Genomic DNA, 13,286 nt, shown 5'->3' with positions numbered 1-13,286 from the left:
CTCTCCTCCCAAACGCACCTGGTGGTTGCAAACCAGCATCGCCAGATGTGTATCTATTTCCTAGTTTGACACCAGGGAACTGCCTGGTAAATATTATCTTATCACTCTCGTTCATTTTACATTACATAACATTATCCAAAGCTAACAAAATTGAAAAAATATGAAGGCCAATAGCAGTGTCAATTTGGCAGAATTTTAGTGCTAGAGAATGGTAACTTGTATCAAAATATGACTTTAATTAAACTATCTATGCTTCTCCATCTTTTTTTTAAGTAACTCAAAGCTATATTCATACTTATCACATAAATAGAAAAACATCCCCTGTTCTTTCATACCCAGGTTTGAAAATTCTAGTACTCATTTAGTTGTCAGTCTGAAATACATCTACAGGGGACCTTGACAAGGAGAACCCTGTGTGCTGCAAGTATAATAATAAAAATGACCTACATTTGTTTTGGGTAAGACATGTGCCCAGCTCTGTGCTAATGTCCACAGGATCCATCTTACTTAGTTCCCAGAAGATCTTCCTGAGCCTGGCTGTGTTATTCATTTTAGTCCACAGCAGATAAATGAATTTGTCAGGAACACTAAGTGGCAACATTGAGACCAGATCCAGGTCTAGTGACAGTTTTATGCTCTTAACAAGAGGCTACACAATGGGAATGACAGCAGCAAAGGAAAAATGCATCTACCCCCTAAATTATACATGTTAATTAAGCACCTGCGATCTGGTTAGCGCTGTATTAAATATAGGGGTGCTAATGTTTCTTCCCTGAAAGAACTAACGATTAGTTGAGGAGACAAGACGAACTGACCAAACTACTCTGCACGTCAGATGACAGTCATGGAGTGGGTAAATCATTTCGTGTAATAAACGAGCTTTGCAGGTATCAGAGGCAGCAACAAATACAGATAGGAATGCACAGCACAGGCTGGCCTGTTTAAGCTCAAGAAGGAGAGTCTGAACTTGGATAAGCAGCACAGGCGGCTTCGAGGAGAGGGGAAGCCCTGGAGGAAACAGCAAAGCTAGAAAGGACCAGATGCAGACACTCTGAGCTCTCGGCCTCCAGGCTAACAGACCACCCTAGTATTGACAGGTAAATGGCAGCGTGTAGAAGATGAGCGGCTTCTGGATGGAATGCCACCCAGGGGGATGCCCATCCCAGTGCGGGCCCCGGTAGGCACTCTGTGAATATCAGTGAGGGAAGAATGAGTGAAGCCCAGTGGATCGTACTGATGTCAATATCGAGTTATAGAAGGAACTAGGGTACCAGTGGATTATGCACAAGCACCCAGCCCTGACTGTCCCATCACTAGCAATTCCTGAACAAACAGATTGAAGTAATTAATAGAACCATGAGACACCTTTACCAAAGTAAGAGATCAGCTTTAACAGCATTAGTATCTTTTAAATAGAATGTTTAAGTTAAAAAATACCAGTAAGTTTCACACAGAGCTCAACAGGAATGGATTTTACAGGTCACAGTATTCACGCCGGGGACTTGGCCAATGAAAGCAAAGTTACAAATACACCTGCTGCTTAATGGGAAAACCCTGGGAATATTCAGCATAAAAGAACCCCAAGGAGTTAATCGTGGGGAAGCATCCCTACAATTCTTTAACGTTAAAAGAGAAAAAAATGGAAATGTAACCCCATCCACAGAATGAAGCTTGAGGACTTTCCTAGCAGCATGAAATTTCAACAAGAAAACTGCGGCTGTGCTAGGACCAGAGCTGGGGATTCTAGATCTGCAGTGATCACCAGCCTAGTTCACCCAGGCAGAGTCAGACATCCAGCACCACAACTGCACCCTTAAAGACAAGAGCCACCAGCTTTGGGTTTCGGTTTCCTCCTCTGTAGCATGAGCACCCTTCCAGCTCTAATACTATGTGACTACGTGTTTTTCACAGCAGCAATGAAAATGCAACTACAGAAGACCCAGTAATGACAACAGTTCCTGAGGGCATACTCTGTGCCAGGCATTCTTCTAAGTGCTTCGCGTGCACTGATTGGGACCATCACCTTAAAAGGCAGGTACCATTTCATTTTACAAACAAGAAAACTGGGGCATAGAGAAGTTGAACAATTTGCCCAAGGTCACAGAGATGGAAAGGGACAAAGTCAAAATGCCAACACAGATAGATGCTCTTAACCATTACACTCTGCCTTTTTTAAATGGAGAAGGCAAGGTACCGTGCATATATTTAATTATGCACTTTAATATGCAAAGATGCTTCCAAATCCTTTCTTGCTAGGCCTCTAAACTGCAACCATCTTTCCTGCAGAAAACCACAGTTTTTCGTTGTCGTTTGTTTATACCACAGTTAAATCATAAAGTGACTTACTGAATTACTGGTTGCAAATTACAAACACCTGCCAAGTAAGATTCTCCTGCATGTATAGAGAAATTCGCAGAAAGACGGATCTTTAGCTGCCTCCACTCCAATTCCTAAAAGCATGCACTACCCCTCCACCCCCAGAATTAAGAGACTAGAGAAAGTATGCAGAGAATTACCTGCTCCTTAGAGGAGATGTCAGACATATTTATCTGCCTTCTCCAGCCTTCCACTCCCCAAGAAAAGACTTCTCCCCATTGATCCTTCCACCCACTAGGGGCGCTGAAATAATGTCTGGAATAATAAAGGCAATTTGCCTCTACAATGATTGAATTCATTTATTTGGAAAATGAAAAATTTTGGAAAAATTTTTTTGGAAAAATTAGGATTCTTTCTCCATGTATAGAGAAAAGAAACACTCATATATCTGCCCCTAGAAAAAACACCTGATGCTGGAAAACTGATTTGTAATGAAGTACTTACGGTCATTGTTTGAAAGATCTAGCACACCAAATCACAGTAAAAGCAAGAAGGTAGATCATATTCTGTCAAAATCGTACATGTTACATATTTAATACTGATAAAAGTATATACTCATTTGGATATTATTACCAAACTAAAAAAAAAAAAACAGGTAAAAAAAACAGAAAAAAACTATTTTATTGCAATATGTGACTATTTAAAATTTATGGGAATGAAATTTTTCCATTCCAGTTGAAATATTGACCATCCCTAATCATAAATTTTAACCAAAATAAATCTGGCTGGAGCTAGCTGGTATTTGACAAACTAAAAAATTTATGTCAGCCTTTCCTAACCACGACGGGCAAATTTTGAGAGAAGCCGGCTGATTTTGGACATAATAAATGAGAGAGGATTTGATTCTGAGAAGAGGTTTTCATGCATTTAGTAATAAGAACCAGTCCTGGAAAATGAAGCTACCTCATAAGACTTAGAACTTAAAGTTTGTTCTTATTAGTTCCAAGTTTTCTCATGCCAGAGGGTAATTTAATTTTGTTCACCATGCCCAGTACCAACATCAAAAACTTCCATCATAAGCAACAGAAAATATTTTTCATATTATTAAACAAGATATTAAAATTCAAGACATGCTATCATATGTGCTATTTGTTTCATCTTGATATTTCTTAACAAATATGGGATTAAACCTATTTAATCACCTTTTATGTAGAAAATAGTTAAGCAAGATAGTAAAGCTTCAATTCAGAAATTACTTTTTAAAATATAACAAAAATACTTTGCAGATTACCTTATCTTCATGATCAATGATGCAGACGCATAGATTGACCATAGATTGAAATTAAGTTAAAGCAGATTGTGAATAATGCCAATTAGGGAAATACTAAGTCAAGACAAAGCTTACTTTTTTTCTTTTTAAGAGATATTTCAAGTCACTTCACACAAAGGCAGTTACATATACCAAAAAATCACTATGTACTTGGATACTATCAGGATCATCTTGTGATCCAAATGTTCCAGAAAACTATGGATATGCATTAAGAAAGTTACCAGACTTTTTCTACTACAAGAACTGATGGAAGCCTAGTGGAAATCAAAATCAGGCAGATTCATGGGAAAGAAGAATCTGTCCAAGATTTCAGGCAGCAAAAAGAGATCTTCCGAGCTCCTGAACTACATCAGAGCCTAGCGATTCTAGTAAAGCGCTCGAAGGTGGAAACCTGGGCGGGGCCCAGGCAGCTATTTCTGTCTCCCAGTGTAGATCTCTGGGAAGCCAAGCTCTGGTCAGTCTGAGAAATGAATTTACCCCACTCTGTGTGCACAGGACTCCATGTTAACTCTGTCCCATCTTCCAGTGCTCCTAACCCAGCCATCTTTGACTACATGGATGGAGAACATTTTTTGTAAAGTGGAACTGCTGTTTATGCTATTACTAAAAGCAAAATAGAAATGAGCTGTCCAGACCTCAGAACTGTGCCAGTACTTCCTAAGGTCAAGTTTCAGAGGACAGTGCCCATTCCTCCCATGCATTTCCCAATGCCAGGCCCAGCAGCCCCAGTGCCCACTTGAAGGTAGCCTTTCCACCAGACCACGTCACCCTTCCTGATTCTGGAACATTTCTGCACAGCTCATTACCTAGAAGGATTTACAGAGTAGTCAGAGCATGGTTTAGGTACAGCAAAGGACAGGATCCATTCCACCATCTCTGGACCTCACCCCGGGCTACAGCCATGCCATGGGAAGTGCCTGCTTTGTACTTAAGAGTGATTTAGCTGAATGCCAGGAGAGTGTGGGAATGAGGGATTTATCAAGCAAAGTAAAGATGCCTGAATAAACTTTTTAAAAAGATACCACTCCAGCATTTGCACCACGTGAAATGGAACATAAAGGAACTGGGTAAAGAAACACAAAGATCAAAGACAAATTAGAGAAGGGAGCTTTCAGCTGACTCTGCTGAATCCCTGACGACCCATTCAAGAACATCTACGTAGATCAAGGTTTAAGAAGTTAGAAATCTGTATGATAGCAAACAAAGTGGTGTGTGCAGGGGAGCATGAACTTCACATTTGTCTTTAAATATATTAATGGTGCTATAAATAGGCCATCACCTGCTCCTCCTTTTCCATTTGGAAGAGAACCAGCCAGAACGGGTTTGGATTACAGATTCAACAGAATCACAAGTAGCAATGTCCTGGCTGCTTTTTCCAGAGGAAAAGGGATGTGTTTTCTTCCCTGCAAGAATGGAAATGAGAAGGAGATGCTTTTAGAGACCCTGCTTGCCAATGAGACTGAGCAGAGAGCAGAAGTCTCTCGTCAGGTCCTCTTTGGCCCTAAAAAGTGGTGAGAAGAGACAAAGATGCCATTCCAGGGAGCATTCCACGGCTGAAGACTGCCGTGAACTCACACCCAGAATACAGAATTAAGGTGCTCTATGTTGTATAATGAAAGACCCAGTTGTGATCGGTGGCATCGTGATGTTCTATTTACTTTCTAATTTTTATTCTTATGTCATTGAATTCCAGCAGAAGACAACACCTCTTGACTAGTGTGGCGAAAAAGAAAACTTCATTTTTTAAAGAACCCAGATGATAAGTTTTCCCGTGCATAATATTTGAGCACCATCTGGCTCAGGATATGAAGAATAAATTGCCAAAAACCAAGGACAGCTATTGTGCACACGTGTTGAAATAAAGCAAACACCCACGCCTTTGCTCCGAGGACATGAATATAGGTGTATGTTTATATTCTAAGCTAAAAAGACATCATTCGATGCAGACATCCCCAGATCAACCACTGACCAAAAATATCTCACTGATTAATCAATGCCTGGCACTCAATCTGCACATACATATCATAGGCGGTGCAAAAGTTTGAACCACACCAACAGAAAGATCACTAACAGGAAGCTTACCGCCATCTACAGATTTCCCCTCACTGCTCACGGGAATGAGCCAAGGATTTCTCCTCGAAAAATCTAAATTGGCAAAATTGACATCAGCTGTGGAGTTGCATTACGCTCCTAGTGATGAAATCCAGTTTAATAACCTGTGCAAAACAGTAAACACGACTAACTACCTGTCTAGAAATAGGAAAGCAACGGTCCACGGATGCCTGTTACTTATACACTTGGAGGCTGAAGACTCACAACAGGTCAACACCCCATCTCGCCCTGTCTATGGGACTAAACCATACAGATTTAAAGGCAAAGATGTATAATAATATACTTGTTTTCATTTCTCCTCGCCATTCACCACTTTCCCAAGTCAGGCTTTTTAGAGAGTTTTAAATAACTAAAACGCCAGCCCCGGGGCTGGGCAGCGGCCTCGCGAAGAGGCGCGAGGCTGATTCGGATGGACACAGACCTAGTGGAGCGGATGTTGCGGCCAGCGGCGCCGAGCGGAAAGCGCGGCGAGTTTGCCAGCGGGTGCGCAGAGGTGGAAAACGCACACCCGGGCCGTGCAGCCGGTGCACACCCCGGCAACTTTATTTTGGGCAGAACCTTCCGAGGAAACTTTTCTCTCGCCCTCAGTTCTCGCCCAAGCCAGGTCGGCCGCGGGCGGGCAGGAGGGGCAGGGCGCCGCGGGCCGAGGGGTAGCCCCGGGCGGGACGCGGCTCGGCGGGCACCTCCCTCTGCTCTCGGGGCCCCGGGGCGCGCGGGCAGGTCCCGCAGGGAGGCCACTCACCAGGCGGAGCGCGAAGAAGACGGCGAGCAGGGCGAGGCAGGCGCCCATGACGATGAGCAGCAAGAAGACGATGAGCGGGTGCTGCTGGCTCATGCGGTAGTACGACTCGTAGAGCCAGTCCCGGGACCGCTGCAGCCCGTCGCCGTCGCCGCCGCCGCCCGCCGCCGCCGCCGCCGCCTCGGCGCGGTCCCGCAGGTAGCGGCGCCGCCGCATCGCCTCCTGCCACATCGGGGCGGCTCACGGGGCGCCCGCCGAGCGCGCCCGGCCGGGGCCGCGCCGCCCGCTCGCCCGCTCGCCCGCCGCCGCCGCCCGCGTCCCAGCCCCGCGCTGCCTCGGCCGGCCGCGCTGCCCGCGCTCCGAGCTGCGCGCAGGGGCCTCCGGCGCGGGCGGAGCTCGGCGCCCCGGGCTGGGCGCGCTGACGCGCGGGCGGGGGCCGGGCGGCGGCCTCGGGGGCAGCTCCCGGCGGCGCCGCTGCCGCCACCGCGCGGGAGGGGGCGGGTGCGACAGGGGGCGCTCGACCCGCCTCTGCCCGCACCCCGCGCGGCGCAGCCGGGCCTCCACCCACCGCCGCCCCCCGACGGCCGGGTCGCGCGCTGGGCACGGCGGGGGGCCGGCGCGCCCGGCCGCGTGCTGGGCGGGGAGAGGCGGGGGCCGCGCCCCAGCCCCGGGGGTCCCCCTCTTAGACCCGCCCACGGTCGGCGCGGGCAAGGCCCACCTCCCCTCCGCCGTCTCAGCCTGGGGTCGGGCGGGGGCTCCCACCGTGCCCTGCGCGGTCCCCGAGCGCGGCCTGGGGGTTCCCGCTTCCTGCCGCCCTCACCTCCGACCTCGCTCGGAAGACTGCGGAGGCTCCTAAGTCCTCGCCACCGGCTCCAAGTGCGGCGGGGAGGGGCCCTGAGGGGCCCTCCCACCCTCCAGTCCCCCCAGGCTCTGAGTGGTGTGCGGGGGGTGGCGTGGACGGGGTGCCCCCACGCTCCTCCCCACTTTCGCAGAGCGTAGCCGGGAGGACACCTCCCATCCTTTGGTACCCCCTGCTCGGAGGACCGAGGGGACTTCCTCTTTTTCACTCTCCGTGCGCTCGGAGGAGGGATTCCCCTCCCCTCCGCATCCCTTAATGGGTAGGGGGTTCCCACCCTCCTCTTCTTCAACTCAGCACAGCGGGCTTGGGGGGCTCTCACGGTCCTCCCCACTCTCTCAGAGGGCAGGGGGCTTCCCTGCGGGGGGCGGGAAGGCGCTGGGACGCGAAGAGACCCCTTGGCCGAGAACGGCTCCAAATGCGCAATGGAGAAGCGAGGCGGACACCCGCCCGTGTGATTGAACGCTGCGCCCCGCCACGTCCTCGGGTAGGCCGCCTTACTTGCGCCCTGCAGTTTCAGCTTAAGTCACACTTTGGAGGTACCCGATAGGGCAAGGCTTTCCGTATCGGAGTTTAGAGGAAGCCCTCTGGTCGGTCCACGGCCCCCGCCGAGCCCCTGCTGTCCGGCAGGGATGGCAGCGAGGGCGCGACCGGGGAGAGCGGCTGGGCGCTGGTGCGGGCAGGCTCGGCTCTGGGATTCGCTTCCTCCACGCCACCTCGGGAGACTGGGCGCGGGGGCCGATATCTGCAGGGCCAGTGTCCCCTCCCGCCACGCCTGGGGGTCGAGCCCGCTGGCCCTCTCCCTGGGCGGTAGAGGAGCTCCTTGGTGCTCTCCAAAGGAGCCCACCCTTTTGGAGGGTTCCTCCTAGTCGAGAGTTGTCTGTACCCAAGACCCACAAATCCCACCTCCACCCGAAGCCTAAGGAATCCGAGGCACCGCGACCCTCCCCTCTCGGGCACCAGCACACGGCCGGGGGTTGTTCCTATGCACTTGTCTGTTCCAGCACCAGAGACCAGCGCAGGGGGCTCTGAGCCGTGGCACCGCCTAACACTTGGGAAACCTTCCCGAACTGTCCCGCTGCCCGTTCTTGGTCCTCCTGTCCCCCTGCGGGACAGAGGCATGTGAGCTGGGTAGCTGCGTGCCCAGTGACGGCAGGACCCAGGCCACGAGGGGAGAGGGGCCCGGAGCCTCCTAGTGACTTTATTTTTAGCCGCAGTTAATGCCTGCTCTGCTCAGGGGGTGTAGACCAGAGCAGGGCACAGCTCTGTCACCGGTTGCCCGAGACCTTGGCCGGTGGGTAAGGATGGGGGAGTAAAACGGAAGCGTGTCCCGGACACTGGATTCTTGGCCACGGGCCCTGCCCACCAGACTCCACCTAGCCCTGGGCCTTCCCTCCTGCCCTAGACCTGCAGAGGAGAAGAAATGGAAGGAGGCAACGGATGGGAGAAGCCCCCTACCCCGAACGTGTTCTGGGAGGTCCCACGGCCTCCTGCCCTCGCAGGAGATGGAACTCTTCTTTGTCGAGTTCCTGGTCTGCGCCCTCACCCCGCTTTGCCTGCCCACCCCTGGCGGTAGACGTAACCGCCCCCCACCCCCCCGGGGTAATTCAAATCTCAGCTTTACCCGCGGGTCCAGGCTCAACCATCGGGCTCAGTTCTTTCTTTTGGACTGGGGGATTTTAGGGTTTTGGTGGTTCTGAGAACAAGCTGCAAGACAGCGCTGATGAATCGGATTTATAAATACCCCGAGACCAGCGTCTCCTAAGGAAGCCCGGGTGAGTGGGAAGTTGCACAGCTGCTGTCGTGAGGATTCTCCCCTTCCTCCCGCTCTGCCCATGGTCTGTCTAGGTTGGGCAGAGCTGCGCATTTCCAGTCTTTTCCTTTTGGAGCAACTTCTCTCCAATTCTTGATGCTTCTTCACCCTTTGTATTGATAAACGGCTGCCTTTACCCACTCAAGAAGGAAGAAAAAGTAAATAATCTGTAATTTAGGTTTATGGTTGAAAGTACTGAGAGACTCGTAAGGGAACAGTACATGTTTAAGTATTTTCTCCTTCTCTCCAGTTAACAACCAGTAGCTATACCCTATATATATATCCTCCACATGGTAAAGGGGTGTGGCTGTAAGATTTCTAGGAGATTTTGTTAAATACAATGGCAGAATATAATTTAAAGAGACTCTGCATGAAGGGACTTTTGTCCTTGACCCTTATGACATTTTTATCACTCATTCTTTCATTAATTTGTTCAATAAATATTTATTTTGTGCCTATCATATGCCAGATGTTCAAGGGGGAAATAAAGGACCAAGCCTAGGACCCTTCTAGGAATTTCCAATGTACTTTGAAAAGTAGGGCTACAAAAAACAAAACATGAGCAAAAATCAACATCCATCCCCAAGTCCCCCATATGATTTAAATTTCACCATCGTGGACAAAGGTCGTGGAAGGAATATAATATAATAATCAAGATATGTCAGGCTTCCCGAGGTTATATTGGGTTTTTCGTTTGTTTCAGTTTGGGGGCTTATTTTTATGAGGACCTCTTTATGTTTAATACAAAATATGAACCAATATAATCATTATAGTTATTCTATCAGCATTTTAGAATCAATTGCACCAAATATACCTTTTTAAAAGTTCACAACAGTTTCTATTTTGAAGGCAAAAAAAAGAAAACAACGAAATAATAACCCACAAGCAGCATGAAGTGGAATGAAAAATGCCCTTTAGTACAAAGCCAGGAGCATGAACTCTAGACTCATGCAATTAAAGGGACCCCAAGGAGTCCATTTCGGTGCCTTTGGGTAGCAGGGCTGCTATGCCGAGGGTAAGACACGAAGAGCAAAGGGGTTTTCCCGCAAATTTACTCCATATCAATGTACTTGCGACAAAATGCACAAAGAAACTTACTATGGAAGCTCTAACCGGGCCTGAGAGATTGGGGGGAAAGAAGGAAGAATAAGCCTGAGAAAGGAGAATTCATTTTTCCTGAGACGCTAGAGGGCAGCTCTCCATCCTCAGAACCCAGAAGGCAGGGCAGACTTCCTGGGGGCGTGATTAGCGCTGTTGCACAGGGCCCCGGGCTTGGTTTAAGGTCCTGCTGTCGCCATGTTGAAATTCTTGATACCCGTGTTTATTTTGCCCTGAGCCCTGCAAATTAGAGAGCTGGTCCTGCCAGCTAGAGACACCAAACAGTCCTGGCATCTCTGCCTGTGTGCAGAGCCTAGGGGGCGCAAGCTTGAGTTCAAGCTGACAGACTCCTTCACCCAGGGACTGCAGGCCACCTCTCCCCTCCTAATCTGATCATCTTTCACACACACGATAACACACCTGAGCGCTTATACATCTGTTAAGTAACTATGCTGCAGGACAGGTTTTGGAATCAGTGGCTTTTCCTTTAAAACTAACCCATCTTCTAGTTCCTATTCCAAATCCAGTTAGATTAGCTCACTCAATAAGGACGCTGTTGGGCTCTTCCCAATGTCACAGTGCTCTGATTGATTAAAGGCAAGGACAGACACAGACACGTGTCAACCCGGAGCATATTGTAGAGCTGAGCGAGGAGCATTTCCCTGTGTATTCGTTTTTCTCTCTGGCAAATCCATCACTAAAATTTATACAATAAAGTATGAACACTATGTCAACAGATTCATTATCACCATGAAATATGTTTTGTGTACCCAGATAACATTTACATTTTGATTGAACCGGAGTCTGTGGATACAGAAACCACACAACCAAAGCCAGCTTCTAGCTCCAGGAAGCCTCATTAACTCTCTGAGCTCACTAAGGAACTCTTCTGCAGTTCAGTTTTTAGAGCATCAGATAAAAAGTTGCTGAATGGACCATTAATATATTCATTTTCTTTCCCCTTCCGTGTGGGATGATCCTGACACGTCTTTTGAAAAACCTTACTTGCTTGGTTTATTTCATAAATTATTTCTCAAGTGACAAAATTGGAATAAATAGTTCAGAGACTCATCTTTAAAATCTGATTTCAGGTGATTTACTGGGATTTATGGTCCTGAATATGTGAGAAGATGGTACAAGTATTTTGCAACAGACCTTTCACAAATCCCGCTGCCATTCCAAAGTTTGTTACTAGGACTTGTTTCAGGATCCATCGAGACACTGGAATTCCTTCCGTGAGTACTGGGAGGAGTGAGAATAAGTTAATGACTAATCGGTCCCAGCACCAGCGTGTCTACAACCTTGTGAGAGGTATCGATTTCTCGACTCCTGCTTAGACAATGTGATCTAAAATGTCATGACTCATAGAGTGGAGCTGTGTGCTCAGGATTTGTTTCCTAGGGAGGTACTGGAAGAGGGGGCTTGTTTACCAAGCTTGGATGATTCAGATACCTTGACTTTTATTCTTATATCCTTTTAGGTGTCCCTTAAAAGAGTCAACAAGAGAATAATTTAATTACACTCTAACATTGATCAATAATGTACTTTTAGGGACAAGAAATGGTCTCTATGATAAACAATACTGTGGCATAGTTCATGACTATTTTTGCCCAATTCTGAATTCATTCAATTCAGGTAACTTAGTTTAAGATTATAAGCCGCTCTCCCATGTTTGAGTCATGGTTTTATATTTTAATTTGAAAATAAACTCACTGCTTGTATTCACACTGCTATAATAGTTGTTAATATTCTCGTAATAACTTTCTTAAAGTGCTGGATGTTTGCCTCAACTCTGATACCAACTGTAGATCCTCAAAGAAGTCATAAACATCTCTGAGCTTCGGTTTATCTGTAAAGTAAGAAGAATGAACCAAATATTCTAAGGATTTTTCTAACATGTTTATACTACCCTGGGCTGGGTAAAGGGATGGATTTTAATCAACTTTTTTAGATCAGGGGTGGGGGAAGTCACATTCAATACAAACGAGGGAACTGTACACCAAAAAAGTGTGTTGGGGTGTACGTAGGCATTTGATAACAAGCACTGTTTCCTTAGGTGTAAATGCAAGAGTAAGAATGTTTCAGCGGTGTGCCATGGCAGTTAGTAGACACGCAAATCTTATTTTTGTCTTAACGTGGCCTTTCTTCCCTCACTAGGTCAATTAATTAAGGGCAGGAGATTTTGTTTCTTTTGTTCACTGTTATATCTCTATTACTTGACATTTGCAAAACACATAGTAAGTGCTTCATAAGTATGTGCTCGATGAATGAATGACGAAAGAATGAAGACATAAGGTGACTTTATTCTTTAAAAGAAAAAAAAAGGCAAATAATGCTACTAGATTACTTTACTTAGAACTTGATTTGATAGAAATGTTGCCCAGGTCCTGAAGAAGTTATATGTAAATAAATGTTTGCTATTGGCACTACCCTCATATTTTTTAAAAATCTCACAATGTTTTAAAATCCTAAAATGGCAAGATTTTCATACAATATTGAACTAGTTCTACTCACCCAATAGAGCAAAAGAAATAACCATAAAATAAATATGTCCAGAAAAAAAAGTGCATGGAGAAAGTACCACTGGGGTTGGTTTTCTCAAGAGAAAATGAAATGGGATGCTGTAGCTCCCAGTAACATATCAGAGGCAAAACAATTCCAGGCAAGGAAGACTCTCAGGATTTATGAAGTGTACACTTAAAATCTCATCCTTTCTGCAGCTTGACCATGGTTGAGACCTTGACAGCAAGGAAGCAGAGCCAGGATGGAGTGAAGTGAGTCACTCACATGGGTGTCAGTCTAATGACCAAGCATCAGTACCCAAACTAACAGATGTAAGATGAAGACAACAGCTTGGAACAGGCTTGTTTGGGTTGTTGGATTTTGTTTGTTATTGCTGGCACTTTTGACAAAAGTAATACACTTCTAAATTTAATTCCAAATATTATGATCCTCATGAACTGAGTTCCTTATTACAAATTCAGGAAACTTTGCTTTTAAACGGAAGATTTCAAAAAGAACC

General features: G+C 46.9%; 1 protein-coding gene across 2 annotated transcripts in view; it reads right to left on the bottom strand.

Annotated features, from left to right (window-relative positions):
- ADCY2 (adenylate cyclase 2) overlaps positions 1-6,838 on the bottom strand; it is a 433,285-nt gene extending 426,447 nt beyond the window's left edge. The window contains exon 1 of one of the 2 annotated variants that reach the window (XM_082380318.1): positions 6,501-6,838. In XM_082380318.1, coding sequence (XP_082236444.1) covers positions 6,501-6,728 — 228 coding nt within the window. In that variant the 5' untranslated portion in view covers positions 6,729-6,838. The remainder of the gene's footprint in view (positions 1-6,500) is intronic. The other variant, XM_082380317.1, reaches the window with a different exon arrangement.
- Positions 6,839-13,286: the final 6,448 nt, after the last annotated feature.

The sequence above is a fragment of the Balaenoptera borealis genome, assembly GCF_965194805.1.
Source record: "Balaenoptera borealis genome assembly, chromosome: 2".
NCBI classification, from domain to species: domain Eukaryota; kingdom Metazoa; phylum Chordata; class Mammalia; order Artiodactyla; family Balaenopteridae; genus Balaenoptera; species Balaenoptera borealis.
Note: the sequence above shows the minus strand (reverse complement) of the source record. Positions and strands in the feature narration are given on the sequence as shown.